Source organism: Paramormyrops kingsleyae, chromosome 19 (assembly GCF_048594095.1).
Source record: "Paramormyrops kingsleyae isolate MSU_618 chromosome 19, PKINGS_0.4, whole genome shotgun sequence".
In the NCBI taxonomy this organism is placed as follows: Eukaryota; Metazoa; Chordata; class Actinopteri; order Osteoglossiformes; family Mormyridae; genus Paramormyrops; species Paramormyrops kingsleyae.
Window position 1 is genome coordinate 16,360,853 of NC_132815.1, and position 21,551 is coordinate 16,382,403.

At 48.6% G+C, this 21,551-nt stretch overlaps 1 protein-coding gene across 6 annotated transcripts in view; it reads right to left on the bottom strand.

Moving 5' to 3' along the window:
* The window catches only part of LOC111837866 (1-phosphatidylinositol 4,5-bisphosphate phosphodiesterase beta-4), a 50,648-nt gene that overhangs the window by 2,778 nt on the left and 26,319 nt on the right, over nucleotides 1-21,551 (bottom strand). For 5 of the 6 annotated variants that reach the window (XM_023800296.2, XM_023800315.2, XM_023800306.2 and 2 more), the window contains 35 exons: nucleotides 19,028-19,108; nucleotides 18,780-18,839; nucleotides 17,716-17,850; nucleotides 16,772-16,851; nucleotides 16,503-16,556; nucleotides 16,123-16,204; nucleotides 15,939-16,039; nucleotides 15,426-15,483; nucleotides 14,744-14,852; nucleotides 13,872-14,082; nucleotides 13,612-13,705; nucleotides 13,167-13,246; nucleotides 12,671-12,755; nucleotides 12,504-12,594; nucleotides 12,173-12,268; nucleotides 11,632-11,723; nucleotides 11,073-11,168; nucleotides 9,462-9,606; nucleotides 7,440-7,524; nucleotides 7,130-7,254; nucleotides 6,647-6,698; nucleotides 5,431-5,533; nucleotides 5,177-5,341; nucleotides 3,901-4,105; nucleotides 3,292-3,380; nucleotides 2,801-2,945; nucleotides 2,519-2,568; nucleotides 2,214-2,279; nucleotides 2,001-2,116; nucleotides 1,811-1,886; nucleotides 1,545-1,720; nucleotides 1,357-1,458; nucleotides 1,185-1,242; nucleotides 983-1,069; nucleotides 179-215 (listed from right to left, as the gene is read on the bottom strand). In XM_023800296.2, the coding sequence (XP_023656064.2) occupies nucleotides 179-215; nucleotides 983-1,069; nucleotides 1,185-1,242; nucleotides 1,357-1,458; nucleotides 1,545-1,720; nucleotides 1,811-1,886; nucleotides 2,001-2,116; nucleotides 2,214-2,279; nucleotides 2,519-2,568; nucleotides 2,801-2,945; nucleotides 3,292-3,380; nucleotides 3,901-4,105; nucleotides 5,177-5,341; nucleotides 5,431-5,533; nucleotides 6,647-6,698; nucleotides 7,130-7,254; nucleotides 7,440-7,524; nucleotides 9,462-9,606; nucleotides 11,073-11,168; nucleotides 11,632-11,723; nucleotides 12,173-12,268; nucleotides 12,504-12,594; nucleotides 12,671-12,755; nucleotides 13,167-13,246; nucleotides 13,612-13,705; nucleotides 13,872-14,082; nucleotides 14,744-14,852; nucleotides 15,426-15,483; nucleotides 15,939-16,039; nucleotides 16,123-16,204; nucleotides 16,503-16,556; nucleotides 16,772-16,851; nucleotides 17,716-17,850; nucleotides 18,780-18,839; nucleotides 19,028-19,108 (3,487 nt within the window). The remainder of the gene's footprint in view (nucleotides 1-178; nucleotides 216-982; nucleotides 1,070-1,184; nucleotides 1,243-1,356; nucleotides 1,459-1,544; nucleotides 1,721-1,810; nucleotides 1,887-2,000; nucleotides 2,117-2,213; nucleotides 2,280-2,518; nucleotides 2,569-2,800; nucleotides 2,946-3,291; nucleotides 3,381-3,900; nucleotides 4,106-5,176; nucleotides 5,342-5,430; nucleotides 5,534-6,646; nucleotides 6,699-7,129; nucleotides 7,255-7,439; nucleotides 7,525-9,461; nucleotides 9,607-11,072; nucleotides 11,169-11,631; nucleotides 11,724-12,172; nucleotides 12,269-12,503; nucleotides 12,595-12,670; nucleotides 12,756-13,166; nucleotides 13,247-13,611; nucleotides 13,706-13,871; nucleotides 14,083-14,743; nucleotides 14,853-15,425; nucleotides 15,484-15,938; nucleotides 16,040-16,122; nucleotides 16,205-16,502; nucleotides 16,557-16,771; nucleotides 16,852-17,715; nucleotides 17,851-18,779; nucleotides 18,840-19,027; nucleotides 19,109-21,551) is intronic. The other variant, XM_023800338.2, reaches the window with a different exon arrangement.

Here is a 21,551-nt window from a genome sequence, read left to right on the forward strand (position 1 = left end):
GGGGGGGTGGGGAGGGGGGGTGGAAGTCGCCGTGATCCTATGTGATCCCCACATTACTCACACACGCTCCCCGCACGGCACCCCCACCCTTAAGCTCCCGTGTCTCCAGACCGCGACGGGGGGGGGGATAAGGGACGGGGGGGGGGTAATGGTCCGTTAGAAGAACAGCAGGGCCTACCTGGGCACTGAGAATTTGCATGGTGTGAATTCTTAAGCTGTACAAAAAAATACAAATTCAAGCAAATCATATTAAAAATGGACAATAAATAATAATAATAATAATAATATCAAATATAAACAATAAATAATAATATCAAATATAAACAATAAATAATAATAATATCAAATATAAACAAATATCAAAACAATGACAGATGACAAAACAAAAAGGAATAATAATAGTAATAATAATAATAATAATGAAATACTAAAAGAAATCTGACAATGACAAATCAAGATCGTTACAGAGACCATGTCAGCGTCACAGTATTCTGACTGGTCAGCTGTAATGCTCATTAACACTCAAGCCACACATTTGCATGGGGCCCCTGAGGTTTGGGGGCCCCTGTTGGCCAAACAGTCACTACAGTAAGTATTAAATAAACGCATTCCTTATTTAGGAGATGCTGAAGCGACATGTTCTGCTAACCAGCTAGCTAGTTACAATCTTTGGACTCTAGCTAATTTAGTTTTTGAAACATCAACCCCAAAGTGACTTTTTGAGCAGGGCCCCAGAAACAAATCGACCCAACTTGTCCCTGAGGATGACAGGTATACTATTAGGGTAGTGGGGACACCTCCATAAGAAAGAAGCTCCGTGTACCATGGGCCGAGGCCTTCTCCACTCAAACCACCACATGGTGACTTCACTGGACTGGCTGTTAAACCACCCAACTGCTAACCATACATCCAGGAACCTCACACCTTAGTGCCAAGTAGTCCGGCCCACTAGTGCCCCCTACAGGTGACGAGCTTTTCCTACCTGCTCATTGAGTTTCTCCAGGTTCTCAAGCTGCTCCAGTTGAGTCTTTTCCAGCTGGTCCATCTCCTTCGACTGCTTCATGGCGAGCTGGAAACCAGTGAGAATTGTCCTTGTGAGCAGATGTGCTGCCCCCCCTGCCCCCGTGGCAGATATTAACTGGACCTGAACCCAGCATTGCTGAGAGCAAACCAACTCCACGTACCCTTTTCCTTTCTTCAAGGAATTTTTTGGTGTTGCTGCTGTTTAGCTCCCGAACTCTCCTGCGAAGGTGCACAGAAATCAGTGGCCCTGGCACATAAAGGTCTGAAACTGCGAATGGGGTCGGGCCCTGCGCCTCGGACCCGGCTCTCCGGGGCCTTCAGGACGCACCGTACCTCTCTCGCTCGGCCTTGTTTTTGATGCTTTTGTCCTGGCTGATGGCTTTGCTGTTCTCCATGGACGACTTGGCCTGGTTAGCCCGCATCTCTTTGCTCTGCCTGTAGGTGGCAGGTTGAGAGGCGATCAGTCACATCTGCAGCATCGTGGGGTATGGAGGCCCCCCCAAAACAAACCCCTCCCCGACCTCTCGTGGATCATCTTGAGGTTCTGCGTCTGCTGCTCCTGCACGGCCAGCATGAGCTTCCTGAGGTGCTCACACTGCTGTAGCACATGCTGGTCCTTCATCTCCTGCTCCTCCATGCTGTGGGAGTTGATCATCTCTGACCACTCCTTGGTCTGCTGGGCGACGATATCCTTTACCTGCTCGCAGAGCATGGATTCAGTCAGCCACCTGACCTCCTGGGAATGTGCGGCCTGGAAGCAGGGGGGCAGTGGCAGCCTGAGGCCTACCTTGGCTTTGTGGTCGGACGTCAGCTCCTGGACCTTGATTTCCACCTCCTTCTTCAGCTCCTGGCAGTTGTTTTCTCTGAGGATCACAGAACGGTTGAGTGATGTCAGCAGCCACTTTCTTGCCCTGCTTAACCAACAGCGCCCCACACCCCTCCCCAGCCCCCATCCCCGTCGACCATGAGCACATTACCCTTTCTTCTTGACGGCTTTCTCCAGAAGCTTCTCGCAGGTCAGTTTCTCCTTATCATGCAGAGCCACCATCTTATCCACCTGGGTACAGTGGCACTTCTGCATGGCACTGTTGTCCTGCACAGAGGACACCGGCACGTTTTCCTCAACAGCTGTACCTCTCTCGACCCACCAGCAGGGCGGCGCCGTATGCGATGAGGGAGATGCCATTTACCTTGGCGTGCTTCTTCTTCAAAGTGCTCAGCTCCTTCTGTTGCTTCTTAATCAGCTTCAGATATGTCTGCAGGGTACAAAAATAAAAAGTATTTAATAAAGTCAGATCAGGCAGGATGTTATTCCTCCAAAGCTTCTAAATTAAAATGCAGTCTCTGGAGCCTATGTTGGTTTGCTTGGTGAAACTGTAGTGTTTGAACAAAAGGGAACAACAGTTAGCAAAACAAAGAGCTAGGCTAGGTCAGGAGTGAGCACAGTGGGTGACAGGCGGAGTTGGATGGATGTTGGTGTGGCCTGGTGCCCTACCTTCATCTGCTTCAGGTCCTCGATGTTCACCTGAGGTACGAGCGCGCCGTCTGAAAGCGCAGGAAAGACACTGTGACTTTTCCATTCTGGTGTTAACAGACATTATCCAGAGGAGGAGAGATGGCAGGACCCTGTCACATACATGTTTATCTTATGAGGAATCATGGGGGGGGAAAATGGCTGCAAGTGGAACAGAACAAAAGATGGGGGCTATGTGGGTGTAGACAGAAAGAAGATGGAGAACAGACAGCATATGAATACAGACGGACGGATGTAGAGGACCTTTCTTGGCTTCGCTGATGTTGGTCTGCCCCGACATGGAGGTCTGTCCCAACTCGGACCCGCTCTGCGGAACTGCGTTGGCCTGATTCGCCTTTCCTTTCTTGTCGTTCTTCGAGCTATCGTTTGGCACATCGGCGATGTCGCTCTAAAACGGAGGGTGGCAAAAAAAAGGTTCCTTGTCAGGAAACCCCAGCCCAGGGTTCTCCAGCCTGTAATGCAGTCTGTGGCCTTTTAGTGCCACAATGGAAAAGCACCAAAGAGCCAACCAACCAACCCCCCCCCCGGCCCCGTCTATGGCCCTATTCAATACAGCTGCAGCAGGGCGGTGATTGGAAGGCCGTACGTTTCAAACCCTACATCTACTGCCCTCTTCACCTTAGGACAGCTTAATCCCTGAAAAGACGACCTCATCCAAGCGCTGGTCTTTCCCCAACACAGTCCTCCATGCCTCCGCCCTTAGGATGGGTGCTGGTCGTGTGAATCATACGCACCGTTTCGATGCCCATGGCCCTCATCTGGTCAGCTCTCTTCTCCGTGATGGACAGAAACTTCTTCGGGTCTGAGAGGGCATCCACGATCTCTAGAAGGAAAAATGGGTTCACAGCCTTGCTTAATTATGCTGTATACAGCGATCATCGGGAGATGAAACAATAAGCATTAATAAGCATTAGAAACCAAAATGGCAGCTGTGTTTGACACGTGCGGATCAGAAGTGCGCCTGGACGGGATAATGGAGATTTCAGCACAGGTTCGCCATAATCCATCAGACTGAATAAAACATGGACTGTAAATACGCAGCCTCATTCATTAAAGCCGCATCATGCAGTCCTTCGTTTTATTCTGCCCCAATTGTTACTAAAATTAGAAAAAAAAAAGAAAAGAAAAACTCTGAACGTGAGAGCAGACGCGCAGCCTCGAGCCAGAGAAGGGAGCATCACTCCACGCTCAGTCGCGTTTGGATTAATTATTTTTCACGGGGGGGGGGGACAAATGTGTGACATGGCGGACTCTTCAGACCGTGAGGGATCACCCCAGCCTGAGCGTGTCCTGCAGATGTCCGAACGTAGGGGGGGGGGTGGGCTCTGTGTTCTGCGGCTCACCTCCAAATCCGTCTGGAACGTACGTCTTGAGCACGATGTTGCAGAAGATGGTGGGCAGGGAGAGCGGCTTGTTGCCCTCGTTCCGCAGCGATATGTGTCGGTAGCCAGCCTGCAAGCCGTCCAGCGGCAGGATCCGCTGCCCGATCAGCTTGTTGTTGTCGTCATAGACGGCGATCCGGAGAACCGCCAGATCCGGCAGGATCACCTGGCCGGGGAGAGCACAGTGGTGAGGGGGAGGGGGGTGACTGCTCTAAGCGTCTGGCTAATTATCGGTTAAAAGAAGGTGAGATGGTCTACTGAAGCATTTCTAACATAAGATGGTAGGTAGGGGTAGGTCTGAACCTCCAAGCGTCAGACATCCATCAGCACAGCTTGTTTAGAGCAGCTAAACACGACTATCAATGTGTCATGATAATTATAAACTTGTAATATTAATATGTAATTAGTGAGATAGAATGGCAACTCAGCGGGTAACTCTGAGGCTTCCAACCTAAAAGGCTGGGGGTTCGAATCCCGCCTCGTTCATTGTAGGTGGAGTTTGCAGAGGGATTCATTAGCATCTGCATTGTAAATGACGAATGGATATGTGCACTGATGGGCTGGGGGCCCAATCCAGGGGCCCCAGCCCTGGGCCCTGCGCTGCCTGGGATAGGCTCCCGACGACCACATGACTTTGTCCAAAATAAGCTGCCGAATGGACGTGTGGAATATTTTATGGATATTCATATATTAATATGAGATACATGGGGAAAGAAAAAAAAAAACACCTTGATAATTGGTAAGGAGTAAGAGCGATACAATGTAGGTGCGATGAAATAAAAATGCGTGTGAACACAGGAGACTCAAATACTGCAGGCCCAGCAAAAAGGGTAAAAAAGGAACACGGTGAACGAGAAAACAAAGCGTCACCCCCCCCCCCCCCCCATGAGGTCCCAGGAGAGGCAGCGGCAGGCAGACGTACGGTGGTGGTGGCAGTTCAAGGAGCAGCGCGGCATGAAGGAGAGCCACATCAGCACTGATTTATACCCTGCGACGGACGCTGCGGATTTTCCTGCTCTCAGCACCCCCCCCCACCCCCACCACCACCACATCCAGAGGGACCTGCCTGCAGCTGGGGGCGACCGGTGGCGAGAACGACCCTGCGCCAAAACAGCGAGGGCCACAGACCCGACCCGTGGACTGCTGACTGCGGCATCCGCCGTGACATGACTTATGGGCCGGCCCTGTGCGGCGGCGACACTCCCCCCCCCCGGTCGAGGTGTGACCTCAGACCGACCTTCCGGAATACGAACGGCTCCTCGTTATATGCCGGGTTCAGCCCGTTGTTCATCACCATCCGAGTCCGGAACTCCTTGCGGATGGTGTCTGTGGGCAGGCCGTACATGTCCACCTCCACGTAGGAGCCGATCTTCTTGTCGGACAAGAAGAGGCCTGAGAACACCTGGGAGGAAGTGACACGGAGGGGCTGGTGAGGCACGAGTGTGAGCTCCAACGTGACTGGGGCATCGTACACTCCACATTTTGTCCAACCTGAACACTGCAGTGGGCGGCGATGACCCCATCCACCGGCGTCTCGGAGAACGGGTCGAACATGCGGTCGGAGCGCCGCATGAAGTCTGGCTTCAGCAGGTACCTGGGCGGAGAGGAGAGGTTCCTGTGAACAGGAAGGGCAGCACGCCTGGGCAGCGCGACAGGGAAGGGCAGCACGCCTGCACAGCGCGACAGGGAAGGGCAGCACGCCTGCACAGCGCGACAGGGAAGGGCAGCACGCCTGCACAGCGCGACAGGGAAGGGCAGCACGCCTGCACAGCGCGACAGGGAAGGGCAGCACGCCTGCACAGCGCGACAGGGAAGGGCAGCACGCCTGCACAGCGCGACAGGGAAGGGCAGCACGCCTGCACAGCGCGACAGGGAAGGGCAGCACGCCTGCACAACGCGACAAGGAAGGGCAGCACGCCTGCACAGCGCGACAGGGAAGGGCAGCACGCCTGCACAACGCGACAAGGAAGGGCAGCACGCCTGCACAGCGCGACAGGGAAGGGCAGCACGCCTGCACAGCGCGACAGGGAAGGGCAGCACACCTGCACAACGTGACAAGGAAGGGCTGCACGCCTGCACAGCGCGACAGGGAAGGGCAGCACGCCTGCACAGCGCGAACATTAACAACTACAGTCCAGTGTGAAGTTTATTACAAAGATACATAAGATAAGACAGAAACCTGTTTGGGATGGAGGGACAGAGATAGATAAAGACAGAGTGACAGGCTCTTCATTAATCCCCAAAGGAAGATTTTGTGGGAAATGAATAATGCAGAATGTGTATTTTATTATTGTGTTAATGTCGTGTGACATGGAGAAGCTCCATCATGTCGACATTTAGCAGCTCTGTACCACATTAAACATCAGTTGGGGGGTGCTTGTGGACACCCCTGCCAGGACCTGCCTGCAGTTCCTGGGACGAGTCACTCTTTCAAGCTCAGAGGACTTACGGCCCATTTATACATTTCATGCCACAACCTCATACAAACAAGTAAGAAATGAAAGAGCGACCAAGTTTCTTGCACTGACCCCTGGTGGACATGACCTTTAATCCTCCAGACAGACATAAGCTATGCATGCAAGTACAGTCAGTACACTGCTTGAGCAGAGCAAACATCATGTTACCCACGTATTGTGTCGCATAAAGTACACCCCAGTCCTTACAGTGTTACCTTAATACACAGGTAGAGGGCAGCAGCGACACTCACCCGAAAGAGCCGTTATACTCGAACTTCCCCTGGTTCAGCTGCATAGCTAAATCTGTGGGAGAGAGAGAGGCTGTGATCAAGGGGCACAACTACACAGCCTGAAAACGCAACCCGAGGCCAGGACGCTCCGGGCCCCAGGACGCTCCGGGCCCCAGGGCACAGTGTCTGTGAGAACGATCTGCAAAGACTGGTATCCATGTCCGTATGGGAATCCCGTGCGGCCTCCCGTTGCCCTGGGTAACCCTTGGAAGGGCCCATGCTGCTTGCATGTCTGGCCTGCTCCCAGATCAGGCTCCATCTCTGTGTGCAAAGTGTAACCCTAACCCTCCTCCCCGACAGGACACCATGTCTCCCCCCCCCACACATATGTTCTCGGCAGAATGCCGGGGGGCGCTGTAGCCTCGGCCTGTCTGGGCACTCGGGGGCTGGGGAGGGGGGTTGTGACAGGGCGATGACACGTGGCCTCCCCCTCACCCCCGTTACCTGGGGTCTGGTAGTTCAGGGACACCATCTGGCAGCCGGCGTTCCAGAAGATCTGAGGCATGTAATTACTGGAGTCCACGCGGCCGCCTTTGGGGTAAATCCGGCTCATCTGCCGCTTGTTATAGCTGCACGTCTTGTTCAGGAAAACTTGGGTGGGGGGGGGGGGGGACAGCATCTCAGGCAGACCCCCACGTCCGTCCACGGGGAGGCGGGGAAAGGCCGCATTTTACAACCCCAAATCGAACGGGAAGGGAGACTGACAGGGGGAACACAAGAACGGGCCAAGCCCCCCCCCAAATGCTCAGGATACTTGACAAACTCGATGGCGTTGGTCTTCAGGTAACCCAGGCCCACTGACTCGTTGAAGGAGGACATGTTGTGGTAGATGTTCCTCTCTGGAAAGAGTAAGATATTGCAGAGGGGGCTTTAAACACACAGCGTGCACACACACACACACACACACACACACACAGCGTGCACACACACACAAAAAGCTGCCTTTTGCCCTACGCTGCCTGGAGCCACTATTGCCTCCAATGGACCCCCCCCTCGACATTGCAAGGATAGATGGATTCTATGGATGTATTAAGATATTGTTGGGGGGTAAAAACTACACAAAATGAAAAAAAATCAAAAGCATTTGGACAGTAAACAGATTTTTTTTTTTAACTACTTAAAAAAAAATACAAAAAAACTTATGTTTCCTACATTTTACCCATCCGTCCTTCTACTGATTCAATTATTTAGTTATCACTGAAGACCAACTGCAGCCAATGTCACCATGTGACCAGTTCTTCAGTGCTGGGTCAGGGGTATGACGAGACCTTCTCACGCAGCGAGAGCCAAAGGTCACACAGCGGCCCCACGGGAAATGAAACACTCAAGCATGCAGAAAGAACTGCAGCGCCCTACTCAATTCACCAGCTACACAGTTCTGGATAAATATACAGTGATCTCAATTTTTTCAAAAATCTGCCTTTTTCAATCCTGCTTTAATCCTGGTTCTGCTTGCAGAAGGCTACATTGCGAGGCAGGATGCTTCAAGGCTCAAAGTTTCTAACAAACAGTACACAAGAACTGAAGGTGATACTGGAGACACTGACAATAACCAAAAACCAGCCAGGTAAAGGGTTGAAGCAACTTCCAAATGGCAGAGATGACTGACAACTTATCAGCCTCATACATCGGAGGATGACCTCAAGTGGCCATCATAAAGAATGGGAAACATTAAGTGGTGTGAAGTGCTCTGCTGGTATCAGGCTCCTAGAAGCAGGACTGAAGACCCATAAAGCAAGGAAGAAGCCCTTTGTTAATGAGAAACAGGGAAGAACCAGGCTAGAGCTTGCAAAAGAATTTTACACGGGTTCATACCCTTAAACAGAGGAATGAGTGAAACTGAAAAGTAAGAGACCACAGCAAAATTATTTCCAGAGCTGTATACAAGAATAAAATCACTAGTGTGTCAGCCTCCCTTTGTATAAATGAAAGGCAGTCTGTCAAACTGCTGAGCTGAAAAAAACCAGACTTCACCTTAGAAACAAGTGAACAAGAAATATACATATAGACACACACATATATACACACACTATCAGGAGTATAAAAATGCACGCTGCATGTGTGGAACTGAAGCCGCAGAGCATCCAGCTTTCTCAGACGACTGCTCTACGCTGCCCTCTAGCAGCAGGCTAGGGAAGTTCTCAGTAAGTAAACAGCCTTTGGCTGGCTCACGGCCCTTGAGGCCCCCTGGCACTGCCATCACATTTACATTTATTTTATTTAGCAAAAGCTTTTGTCCAAAGTTACGTACAAGTGAGGCAAATGGCGCATTACAAACATACGGCTGTCAGGGACTCGGCAGAAGTGCAGCTAGGCTGAGCTTCCAATGAATGCCCAGGTAACAGTGTAAGCAGTACAGGAGCAAGAGCTACACAGCATCTACCAAACAAAGCAGGAAGCTAATAAGACGAGTATTCAATGAGTAGGGAGTGCAGCGTTAGGAGCCTTCAGGGAACATGGACTGGAATCAGGCTAGTAGAGGTGTTCCTGGAACAGATGGGTCTTGATGTGTTTCTTGAGGTAGGGAGAATCTGACGACTGAATGTGGTTTGGCAGCTCATTTCAGCACCACAGAACCACACATGCGAATCGCTAGATGACAAGGGACTGATCTGCAGGTAACTCTGCACTGAGAACATCTGCAGATGTCACTGGGCTGGCATGGTTTGAAGCACACGAAGAACTATGGTTTGGGTTGAGAGATTTATCTCCTGCTTCTCAGGGCTGGGTGGTCATGACGACGACCACCACGTCTTGGAGTATGAAGGGAACATACCTTCTGCCACTTCGAAGCTCTGGAACTTGACGGGCTGGGCGTAGTTCACCATGGCGGAGAGGTAAGGGTGGATGTTGGTGGTCGCCCCCACATACTTGTATGAGGCAATCAGGGCCTGTTCGTCGTCCTCCACATTCTCCCCAGCCTTTAGAAATAGAGAAACACACATGGGTCACATGGAAGGAGCTCGTTCTGGCACTGAGTGTCCCAAACAGGCCAAATGTAAGCGAGAGACGGCAGGGCGAGAAGCTTTGAGGCAAATGGAGGGACAGTAACAGACTGAGGGAAAGAAGGATGGAGGGATAGAGTAACAGACTGAGGGAGAGAGAAATAGAGGGACAGAGTATGGAGGGACAGAGTAACAGACAGAGAGAAAGAGGGATGGAGGGACAGAGAGAGAGATGGAGGGACAGTAACAGACTGAGGGAGAAAGAAATAGAGGGACAGAGAAACACTGAGGGAGAGAGGCAGATAGGGATGGAGGGATAAAGGCACAGAGAGATAAAGAGGAGCAAAGATGAAGAATAGACAGAGGGACAGACGAAGAGGGATAGAGAGGTGGAGGTACAGAGGGATACACCATTCTATTTTAAGGTTCATAAAAACAAAATCAGCAGTAGATTAGATTAGTGCAGATGAAAATGGACAAAATTCACACCCCAGAGTGCTGTTGCTGTTCCCTGGAGTTACAGTAACATCTTTCAATCACTTCAATCAATTCAATCACGTTTACACAACAACATCCATCATTAAAAGTTTACGGAGCAGGTATGATATTCTGCGTTTGTCTCATACCTCAAGAGGTACTGACCATGATTTTGTAGGTATGTTGCAGTTTTGAGGCTGTACTCTGAATATCTGCTGACCACCTAGAGCCATTTTTCCAATGGCACAGTTTGGATTGCCTATTAAACCCATGAAATTCTCCCTGCTCTTGACGGCTTCTCAGGATCAGAAGGACCAGAATTTTCTCTTTTTCTCCTGCTCAGGAGACGGACCACAAAATCATCCTCAAGGCTTGATGACTCCATTTCATCTCGTATTGTGAATTTTCTCAATTATAGGATAATAAAATGTATCGGGCTATGTTTGTGTATAACAATTCTTACCGGATGACGAATTAAACAAAAACACATATGAAGGCTTCGGACGTGATGTGCAAAGGCCTTTAGTCACACACAGTGATTCACATTCGTTCACAATGACAGACGAAACACAAGGTGTGACAGATGCCAGGAAAATGAAGGTTGTGCAAGTGTGTGCGTGTATGTGCCCTGCGATGGACTGGCATCCCGTCCAGGGTGTACCCCAGGAATTAGCCAAAAGAAGATGAATGGACGCAAGGATGGATGGATAGATGGATGAGTTTCACCTTTAAATACAGATGTGTGTGAAGAAACAAATGAGAAAATGAACAACAGTCGCTCAACTATGGAAATGAACAGAAATCTGTAGCCTGTAATAGGTGGACACCGACCTTAATGTACGACCCCAGTGGAGGGGTTGGTATATTAAGTAGATATATAGCAGCCTCTTCTTGTATATAGAGTTAGCGAGAGACCTAAGGAGGGTAAATTATTCCGGAGAACATAAACACAAAGCAGCAGTTACCTTCTTATTATTGTCCTGATCGGAGATTTCAGACACATCTGTGGTGTCTGGGGCATCTGTGGACTCAGACATCTCCACTCCCTCCTCGTCGGTGACCTGGCAAACATCAGGCACAAGTTAAAGTGGCGAATCGCCTTCCGTTCTGCTAAACCTTCTGAGTGCGGCCAGACCACAGCAAGTTGATAGGATCACATGACATTTAAGTGGTTTAGGCCAGCAGACCAAGAAACTGAAGTTTCTTGAGGAAACGCAGACTGTAGAGGTCAGCGTGGGACTTTGTGAACGTCATATAAGCAGAACTGGATAAGCACTTATGGAAGAAGTATGGGTGGAGGCTCGCTCTCTTCACTTTGTATGAGGATTGTTTATTTTTCTGTGTTGGACTTCCAGGTAAATCTCATTGCAGCTTGACAGTTTAGTACGGAGCAGGACCCCCGTGCTTAAGTGGAAATCCATGCAGCAGTTTTAATGCCCTAGCAGAATGTGAACCTCCCGTCCAGCAGGGGGCATTGTGGAGCAGGTCGCATAAGCATGCTGTAAAGAAGAGGTAGGAAGGTACCTTCTTAACGCTGTTCAGGTGGGCGTCGCTCATCTCGTCTGAGGACAGGTTGGTTACGTTTTTCGGTTCTGGGTTTCCGTCCTTTACCTCGGCTGGGAGAGCGTGAAAGAACACAGGAGTGACTGTACTTGCTGCGTCGGAAGAGGCGGTAACACAGCTACCTGCTGTGCAGTAGGCCTTTGTCACTTTTACAAAAAACACAGTGAAGCAGGTTGACCAGTGAGTGTCTAGTTATGGACAAAATGATGCTTTACGAACCATTTGCTGTATTTTTTTAACTCCACTAGATGGTGCTCTCTGTACAAAAAAGGGCACAAAGCATGCCCCAAAGCACACCAAGAGCACCATCTAGTGGTTTCATGAAGCGTCATTTTATCCATCATTACCATCTTCCACACTGACTCCCAAAACAACATGTCTCAAATCCTGCCTAACCCTCCATCTCCATTGACCGCAGAGGTCACGAGCCTACAAGTACAAGATCAGAGGTGGACTTGGGAACCTCAAAGATGACAAACAGGTCAAGCAGGCCCAGACTTACCACCGTCACCCTCCTCCTCATTTTCGTCCTCTAGGATGCTGGCCGGGGTGCTGATCTCTCCAGCTTCCATCTGCTTTCTGAAGGCTTCCATCTGCTCTGTATGCCACGAAGACATCACCAAAGTCACACTGCCGGCCCGAACGTATCTGCCAGCCTGAGACCATGAAGACACTCACAAAATCCTACCAGGTACTATAAATTCAGGACTTGTTTAATAATCTTCCTGTACTTTCATTACAAAAAGAAGACACTGCAGTAACAGTACCAAATAAGTATGCAGCAGACATGTGGCGTTTTTAAGGGTAACTCGAACCAACTGGAGGAGACCTACTCTGCTCCACCTCCGGTTTTAAGCGCTTGTTTTTGATGAGGATCTTCCTCTTCAGATCGATGGGGGATGGTAGTGGCCTCCCGGCTTCGATCTGTGATGAAACACAGAACGGGGGTTTAACGCTGACGGCAGCGATAGCGACGCTGGCTGCCAGAACGGGGACGCACCGGGAAGCCCTCCACTGGCTGCTTGAGCAGAAGGTCTCCAAAGATCTCCTCACAGTATCTCGCCATCTTGTATTGCTGTGGTTTACTGTGGAAAACATCAAAGAGAAAATATGAAGCCCTTGGTACAGTCGGATATTCTAATAACAGAGATGGTGTGTAAGTTGAGGTCCGGAAGGGTAGTGGGATTGAGTCGTTTCGCTGGTAGTAATATTGTCATTGGGCCCTTAGTCTAAACTGCTCCAGGGACACTGGATGACCCTGCTCTCTGACCCCAAGTTTTCCTCACTGCGTCACTTTGGGACAAAATGGTCTGCTGAATAGAATAGAACATAAATGCCTTATTCAAAGGGACTCCAGTGAGGACTCTCCTGAGACTAGAATCGGCCACCTTCTAGTTATAGTCCATTACATAGCCAGAAGTGTATGACAGCGGCAGGTTAATTATGGCAGTAGTGTTTTAATCACCCCGACGGGCGAATACTCAGACATGACTCACCTGCAGTGATTTTCAAAAGAGAGAATCACTGGATACGCCGAGGTTACGAAGGCGGTTTCTTTGATGGCCTGGATCACATCCTGAAAGGAGAAGGCATCTCTCAAAGCTGAAGAAGTGTGGCCTGCAATCTCTGACTGGACCATTTCTTCATGCGCAGAAGGTTTCGTTACCACTGGGTCAATACTGAATATGTATCCAGAACACTGTGTAATGTGCAATCATTATCATTCACTTGGTACTGCATTACACTTACGCAAAAAACGAACACGCTCCATTGTCCCTGTTCCAATACTTGTGGAAATGGAAAATAATTTCATAACTACACTGAACCTGTAGGTAGCAACCATGTGATGTATGAAGTAGAGTAATACTTTAGGGTGCATCTCCATCGTACATTCAAGGAGTCGGCCTGCCTTTCTCTGCACCTCTGTCCATGCGGACTTGCCTTGAACAGTATGTCGGTACACATGGCCTTTCCGTGCGTTATGATAGGTTCCTGGTCTTCCCCCTTCCCATCCCAGCAGTCCAGCTCCACGCATCTGAAAAGACACACACCGGGCTAAGTCTGCACCTGGAACAGCACCACCTTGCGGTGAAGCTTAGTAGGCAAAACGGCACGAAGTGACAGATGGTTTTTGTCAATCCCTGTCCTGTGTGGTCCCAGGCTCCCAAACACACGAGCCCGTTTGAGCACACGGTCCGCACCTGCATCCAGACAGGAGCACCTGTCGGTACATCTCCACAGAGGACTTGCCCCCGAACTGGCGCCCCGTCAGGTAGGTGTTGTGCGAGGAGCTGATGAAGTAGTGGGCCAGTGGCTGATCCATATCCTGGTACAGGTCCAGACGGTCCAGAAAGACGGGCGCGTTCTCGTCCGACATGAGGTACCGGCAGAAGCCGTCACATGACATGCGGCCTGCAGGGGCAGCAGGGAGAGCGGCGGCAGGCGTGATCAGTCACGTGTCAAAAGGGGCAGTCCAATCAAAATCCGGCAGACATCACCATGCTGCCGTCATATTTTGCTGATGTCTAATACTTTCCCATGTTTTAACCAGTAATCAAACCAATAAATAATCCCCCAAAAATGGACACACATTACTGCAACAGATGACACCTCACAAATGTGACCCTAAATTCTGTGTATATGCGATACAGGTGATCTTTATATACAGGACTCAGTGTAATCTGACATCAATGCATCATAATAAGTAAAGGCAGTATGCAATGATAAAAAGTCAATGATATTTTTAAGGCCATCGTTAAACATTTAATCAATTACTTTAAATGCCTTTCTGCAACGTCATTATGCATTTTGTGGAAACAAAAAATTAAACAGTGGAACAAACAGCAACAACTGCTGCTTCACTTCACCACTAGGGGGCAGGAGAAATACAAGAAATTATGAGATGGAAGTGAAAATCCAATCAACAGGAATAACTAAACTCATAAACACATTTAATTCTGAAAGAATACTGAAAACTGTATGATTACAAAAGGGACCAGACCAATCAGGCCACCCTATCCGTCTACATTCCGATTCTCTGCATGCACACAGACGAGCCGACCCCCCCCGTTACCTTTCACCTTCAGCTCCTCATCTCGCTCATACTTCTCTATGATCTGCATTGCCCTCTTGGGCTCATAGAACGGGAACAGGATCTCGTTTAGTCGTGGATCCCGCTGATTCTGGCGAAGCACAGTGGCAAGAGGGGAGGTTAAGGGGGCAGCCATAGCAGTGGCTAGCCGTGATCAGAATGGGGGGGGGGGGCGGGGGCACTGAAATGCCCCCGCCTCACACTAAATCTGACGCCTTCTAGCGCAGGGGCGTGACTTTTACGCTGGCCGGGTCTTAACACGGTTAGACACAGATACAACGGACGAGGTTTACAAGCATGGACACACAGATGAGGGCTAAACACTGAGAAACAGCAAAGTAGCTTATTATTCCATCGACAGACGAGCGTGAAAACTCAGGTATGCCCTTAAACATCTACAGCATTATTTATAACGTTACACTTCAGTTTTTCTTACAATAAAATCAATATAATGAAATACATATTCAGCCAAAAAGAAAAATTTAGAGACAGATGCAAAGCAGCCCACCCCCACAGCTCCTGCAGCCCCCACCCCGACTGAAATCCCATGACAGTTACACAGAGAGACAGGGACAGTGACAGGCAGTGAACCCAGCACATGCAGTGCAATGGAGTGGACAGGCAGGGCTTGCACAGAACAGTTAATGAATGAAAAAAAGCTTACTTCATTCAGAAAGCTGACTAACTGGTCTATGTTTAAAAAATCACTTTTGTCTCCATTGCTGAAAAGGAATTAATTAGAAAACTGTTATTCTCTACAAAACAAAACAAAGTGGGGGGAAAAAGGTAACAACTGCAACAGGAATTCTTAAAAATGGCCTTTTTACTAGCATTACAATGTTACACATCAAGAAGAAATAAAACCTAGTTAGTTCATTAACAAATTGGTTAAACTGAAGCAGGTTAGATTTCTCAAAGACGTTAGTATAGCAGAGGCAAGTCGGCCCTCTAAGGAGAGGCACGTGGAGGAATCAAGTCTTTAATCACCCCTAGAGGGAGGGATTTTTCAACAGGGAGAGTCCTGTAGCTCAAGGAGTAGAACATTGTGCTAAAAATGCAACAAACATGGGTTCGAATCCCAGGAAAAGCACATCAAATCTATCCTGATAAACAGGTGGAAATTCACTTTCTAAAAGTGCATCCTATGCCTGTCAATTGAACTTTTTCTTGAACTCACATCTTCTTGAATAAATCCTCTATATCAGTACGTGGGCAGATCTTCTGGGTTAGGGCATAGAACATGTCAAACGTGAAGACAGCGGGGTCGATTTCGTCATTCTGCGGGAGAGAGGGAGAAGGCATGGTGTTGCTGAGCGAGCTGAGGGCAGGCCGCGGCTGTCGGGACGCCGTGCGGAGCTCACCTTCCCACTGGGCAGTCCGAGTTCCTTCAGAGCCTGAAAGATCACCTTTTCCGTTTTGCCAGAGGCAAAAGTCCTCGTTATGCTGACGGGGGCAAAAGAGGCACTGATTAGCGCAGCTACAACATTAATGCTAAACCACCCGTCTGGTGCGTTAATCTGTCCAATGTTCCGTAACTGCCAGCTAAACAGGCACAACTGGCGGACCTCAGGAGACCTCCGGAGACACAAAAAACACCCATCCACTCCAAAGGCCTCGTAGTCCACAGAGACTCTGGTTAATCTTTCCAGCTGACAAGTGAATAAAAACCCAGAAGGGCTGTCATCACACGCATATACTACAGGACTACATTACCCACAAAGCCCCACAGCCAGAATCTCACCTCCTCACAGGAATTTTGCCATTTACGTTTGTCAGAAACGAGAGCTTCATCCAGCTAAGGAGGGGGGGAAAAAGTTTAATTTTCAAAAAAGCTGAAAACAGTCCGGTACATATATTCCTATATAAAAGGTTAAAACACAAACCCAGCGCCAAACATTTAAGAGAAACACAAGCTGTACGTTCCACTAACCGCCAGGGCCAAAGTCATAGCTAGTTATGCCGCCACGCTGACGTGGTTCGGGGAGTTTTCCGGCACGTTCTAATACTTACTGCTTCTTCAGGCAGGTCATGGGACAGACGTTGTTTGATTTGAAGTTATGAATCACAGACCTCAGGCCTTCCAGCCATTGCTGAAAAACAGAAGAGAGGGTGTGGGACAACAGAAACCAGCTCACGTCTTTCATATGGGGCAGGAACAGATCCGTCAGATGTGGGGGAGCCACAGAAAGTCGGCAGACGGCTTTGTGAAGGTCAATATCCAACAGGCACACCCCGCGAACTATAACATTCATCCTGCCTGTCCGCCGGTCTCTCTACCAATATCCATACATCATTCATACGCTGAATTAATCTGCCTTATTGACCAGCAGGGGGCATGCCTGTTCCACTTCAAGCAGAAGGAACCAGTGCTGAGCGTCCAAGGCCGAACTCCTCTTTGTGCACACGGACGGTGAATCTTCAAGGTCATTAACCTAACCAGAGCCCCCTCTCTGGAGGGACAGACCGAGATAAGACTTTGATAACATAAAATCCCCAATGCTGCCATTGGTCAGTCCCGAGGTTTTCGTGGGGCCTTGGTTAGAGTGGCTTCTACAGGCAGATTCCATAAAGGCTTTGTATAGATGTGATTTTTTTTTTTTACCCAATCAGAAGGGAAATCACAAACGTCCAAACATTTGTTTTCCATCTGCAAAGTTGACCTTATTTTAGACCATTACGTTTTCAAATTGAGAAAATATATTAAATTTTGCACCAAAACACAGCTTGCAGTTTAACCTTTTCATCAGACTTGTCCTGTCACTTTGCTTTATTTGCACATTGTGCCAAACAAGCCACAGCCAATATCCATCTTGAGCACTAGAGGGCAGCAGAGCCTTATTTAAGCCAAAGTCAAATCCAAACATTCGGGCTGCTGCAGACCTGCACCACACATTCTTTGCTACCATGAAGCTTTTCTACTTTGCTAGAAAATCTCCAGTCCGAAGAATCTGTACCTTGGCTATTTCGACACTGTCGGCCACCATGTATATGAAGCTGAGGTTGACCAGGTCCGGACCGCTGCAGATGCAGATGACTCGGCCATCCAGCTCGCTCTCTGTCGCCTCGAAACACGACAGGAGCTTGGGGTCCTGGGGGCAAGGAGAGAGCTTTGATGATTATGATCACAAGAATGGGATCCCAGAGATGCAAGAGGCCAGATTCAGCTCCTGATGATCACAACCGACCCAAAAAAGCGGCGTAGACACGAGGTCGTTGGAAAGGAAGCCCATCCAGCTTCGTTTTGACCCTAACGACACGTCCTCATTAACATCTCCCCTCTCATTCTGAGCTCGGACACGATGACATATTAACAGTGTTATTTCTGCAACACCATCACTCTGAGTTGAAAGTCTGCGTTTTTAACAGCGACTACTGAACCAAAATTTCACATCCACTAAAGCGTGTTATTACAGATTATCACTGATTATGTATTACGATTCCTTCCCCACTGTGATACATTAATCTTCTGAAATTGCAGCTAAACATTTGTTTTTAAATTTCTTATCAGTAAAAAAATTCCAAATCTAATTAGCTTACTGGATCTAGACAACAAGGCAAGACGTGGCACTAAATATGTGAAGCCTGCAGACCAACATGATGCTCGGTGAGCATCTTCATTATGTGGTTACAGGGTGACGCTGTAGCAATCCGGACGTCGAGAATCCCATGGTCACCGTGGTAACTAGAGGATCGCTGAGGCTCCCGAGACCTGAAGCTGAGATGATATCTTACACCCTGGGCTCTGCTACTCCGGAGATACGTTCTCTACACCACAGTGGGGCATAATTGGCACTGTTTCCCCGAGCGATGTGCAGCGCCCCCAACAGGAGAAGCGACAGAGCGAGCGCCTGACAGGACTGTGTATGTGGCATAATGCCCCCATCTTCAATACTCATGTAGATGAGATGCATACAGTAGGGATGGATGAAAGAGTAAATTGTGGCAAAAGGAGGGAAAAATATTATTTGTGTATATAAGTGAATAAAATGGAGGGTAAGCGGGGGGGGGGGGGGCATACCTTGGGTGCTGAAGCATTGCGGATGCTGTTGATAAAAGCACACTCCAGAACCTGCCCTTCCTATGTCAAGAGGAAGAAAGAGGAAAAAAAGAATAGTGTCACCACCAGAACAAAAGAGAGAGAGAGAGCGCTGTGGAACTACACCTTCCTAAAAAAGACAACAAAGTACACTAATGTTGCACGGCTCTGAGTTTATCTTTTACACCTTGGGCCTAGCAGGGGATACACAAGTTCCGGAAGCTTCTCACCCCTCCTTCACCTCTCCACGTGAGGAAGAAGCCAAACTCGTCGACCTTGAACAGGCAGTTGGTCTCTACGATGAATGGGTCCTGAAAAACAGAAAGGTGAGTGCAGAGCCTGCAGTGGTGACATTTATTACCACTCAAATCATGCATTTGGCAGTGGCCCCCAGAGTCTGAAGGCCCCCTGTTGGCCACAAACATTCACTGCACTAAATATTAAATAAATGCCATTCTTATTGAGGAGATGCGGAAACAGCATGCTCTGCTAACTGACTGGCTAGCTATTGACATTTTTTGAATCATGGGGGGGGGGGGGGCATTGAAGAGAGCAGGGGGACGTGAGCTGACTCATGTCGGGCCCCAGAAACCACAGTATAGGTCAATGACATGGGCTGTTGGACGTCCATGGCTAATGACTGTGTGAAGTGGACAGGTTACGAAGATCATTCAACACAAACATCGGCGTGGAGGTACAACACACAATAGCTGAATGGATCTATTAGTCTACAGAGGAGAGTCGCCTTCATCCAAGCCCACGGACAGAATGGTACGCTCTTTGTTCATTTCAGGCAGATCTACAGATCGTCAAAAAGAAATGTCTCAGTAACTAAGCAGCCAAGAGGAGCCTAGGTGCTTGTCCCAGTTTTCCCACTTTAGGAAGACTACTGTCGCAAAGAGAAGCCTGGCTTTAATCTGCCATACTACTTTGAGGGGGGGTCTATACACAGAGAGATTAAATAAGTCTTTTAGGGACCCACCTTATTATTACCTGAGAGAGAACAATGGTTGCTAACAAATACCAGCAATGAGACAGTGGCATGAACAATTGGTCAACAATGAGTAGAAGAGCACTAATAACAAGAACAATAATGGTACCATTGTTAGAAATATTATCATTACTTGCGTTCCATCTGTCTATTGAATCTACTGAGCAGCCCAAACCTGGCTTACCAGGGTAGGGAAGCACAACTCTTCCCATAATGCCACCCGGGAAAGACCCGAATTGCCGTTAAACAAAGAGAGCAGGTGAGCAGCGCATGAGAAAGCATACAAAGACGACGTAACACGTCCGCATGAACAGCTGCCATGCTGGTGCCTTCAGGGAAGGGAGGGTGTCATCAAACACAGCGACACCCTGCTCTCTGCACGAGGCGTGAAGTGGACTGTGTATCCGGAACATGTATCGGTACACCAGAACCCCAAGCACATCAAGAGTCAAGAATCTAGGGCCGGCCAGGTCCTGGAGCAACTGGGGCTTAAGGACATGGATCAACGGGCCCAGCAATGAAAATCACTCCGCTGACCCTGGGATTCGAACCAGCAACCTTCCGATCACAGACATAGCATCCTAATCCTCTGAGCCACACCCCACCCACATTAAAAAGAAAAAAACTGTTTTCCGCTACTGCAAAAAGCTTAAAGATTTTCAGCTATTGATTCTCGACCGTCGAGTACTTGGCTGCGATGCCCCCTGTTGGCCATGTGAGTTACCACGGCGTCAGAGATCCGGGCCTTCGACCAAGGCGGCGAGAGACTGTGGTATTTGCTGCTCTATGGGACTTTGGTGAACGGTAACTGCACTTAAGGAGGACTACGCCTTATTTACATATTTTGTGGGAAGGCAGCGCATCTGTGATGTTAATCAAGCAGCCATCGCTGCGGGGCAATCACGTTAATCAGATGAGAGATTTCCGAGGCAAAAAATATCCATTTTTCCCCCCCTACACAAAGTCAATTTTCAGCAGACTCCCGAGACAGGTATTTTAAAACTTAAAAAAATAATATAATTTTATATAAAATCCACACCCAACACACGTGGGATTGAAGTTCTCCTACAAAGGAATGCAGGCTCAAAACCAATAAAAATCAAACTTTAGAAACAAACTGTCCCATGCTACCTCAAATACACATCCATGTGACCCGTGAGCATCAGTTATGCAATATGGTAACAGCAGACCCTTGGGAGGAGACTGATCTCCATAAAAATTTAAGCTGGATTTTATTCATCATACTTTCTTCTTGCTTTGATAAGCCACAGCATTCCCACCAGCGTCAAGTCTGTTAACTTCCTGTTTATGGGTATAAAAGTGTTTTTAAAGACCACGGCCATTTCTCAGGGGAGGGATGCTGGTGAGAGGTTAGGGCAATGAAAGGTGACGCGTGAAGGACAGGACAGGAATGAGATCTCTCTCTTTCCGTCTCTCTCCCTCGATAATCCGTAAACAGCATCCTTCATTACTCTGCAAACCCACTGCAGCATCAATTAAAATGACAACCATTAAAAAAAAAAAAAAGTTTCTCCAGCTAAACATGTCACAGCAGACAGATACAAGGGTGGATTTAAATTTCATGCCTGAAAATATAACCAGACAATGAATAAAGTAAAGGTTTATTTAAGGAGACTGTCATAAGTATTACGTTTTAAAAAACAGTGAACTGTAGGTGGAGCTCACCTACTGAAGGCAGAGATGTTTGGGGGTGTTTGAATGCTGCCGTGTCCTGTGAATACTGAATTAATCCTAAACAGGTG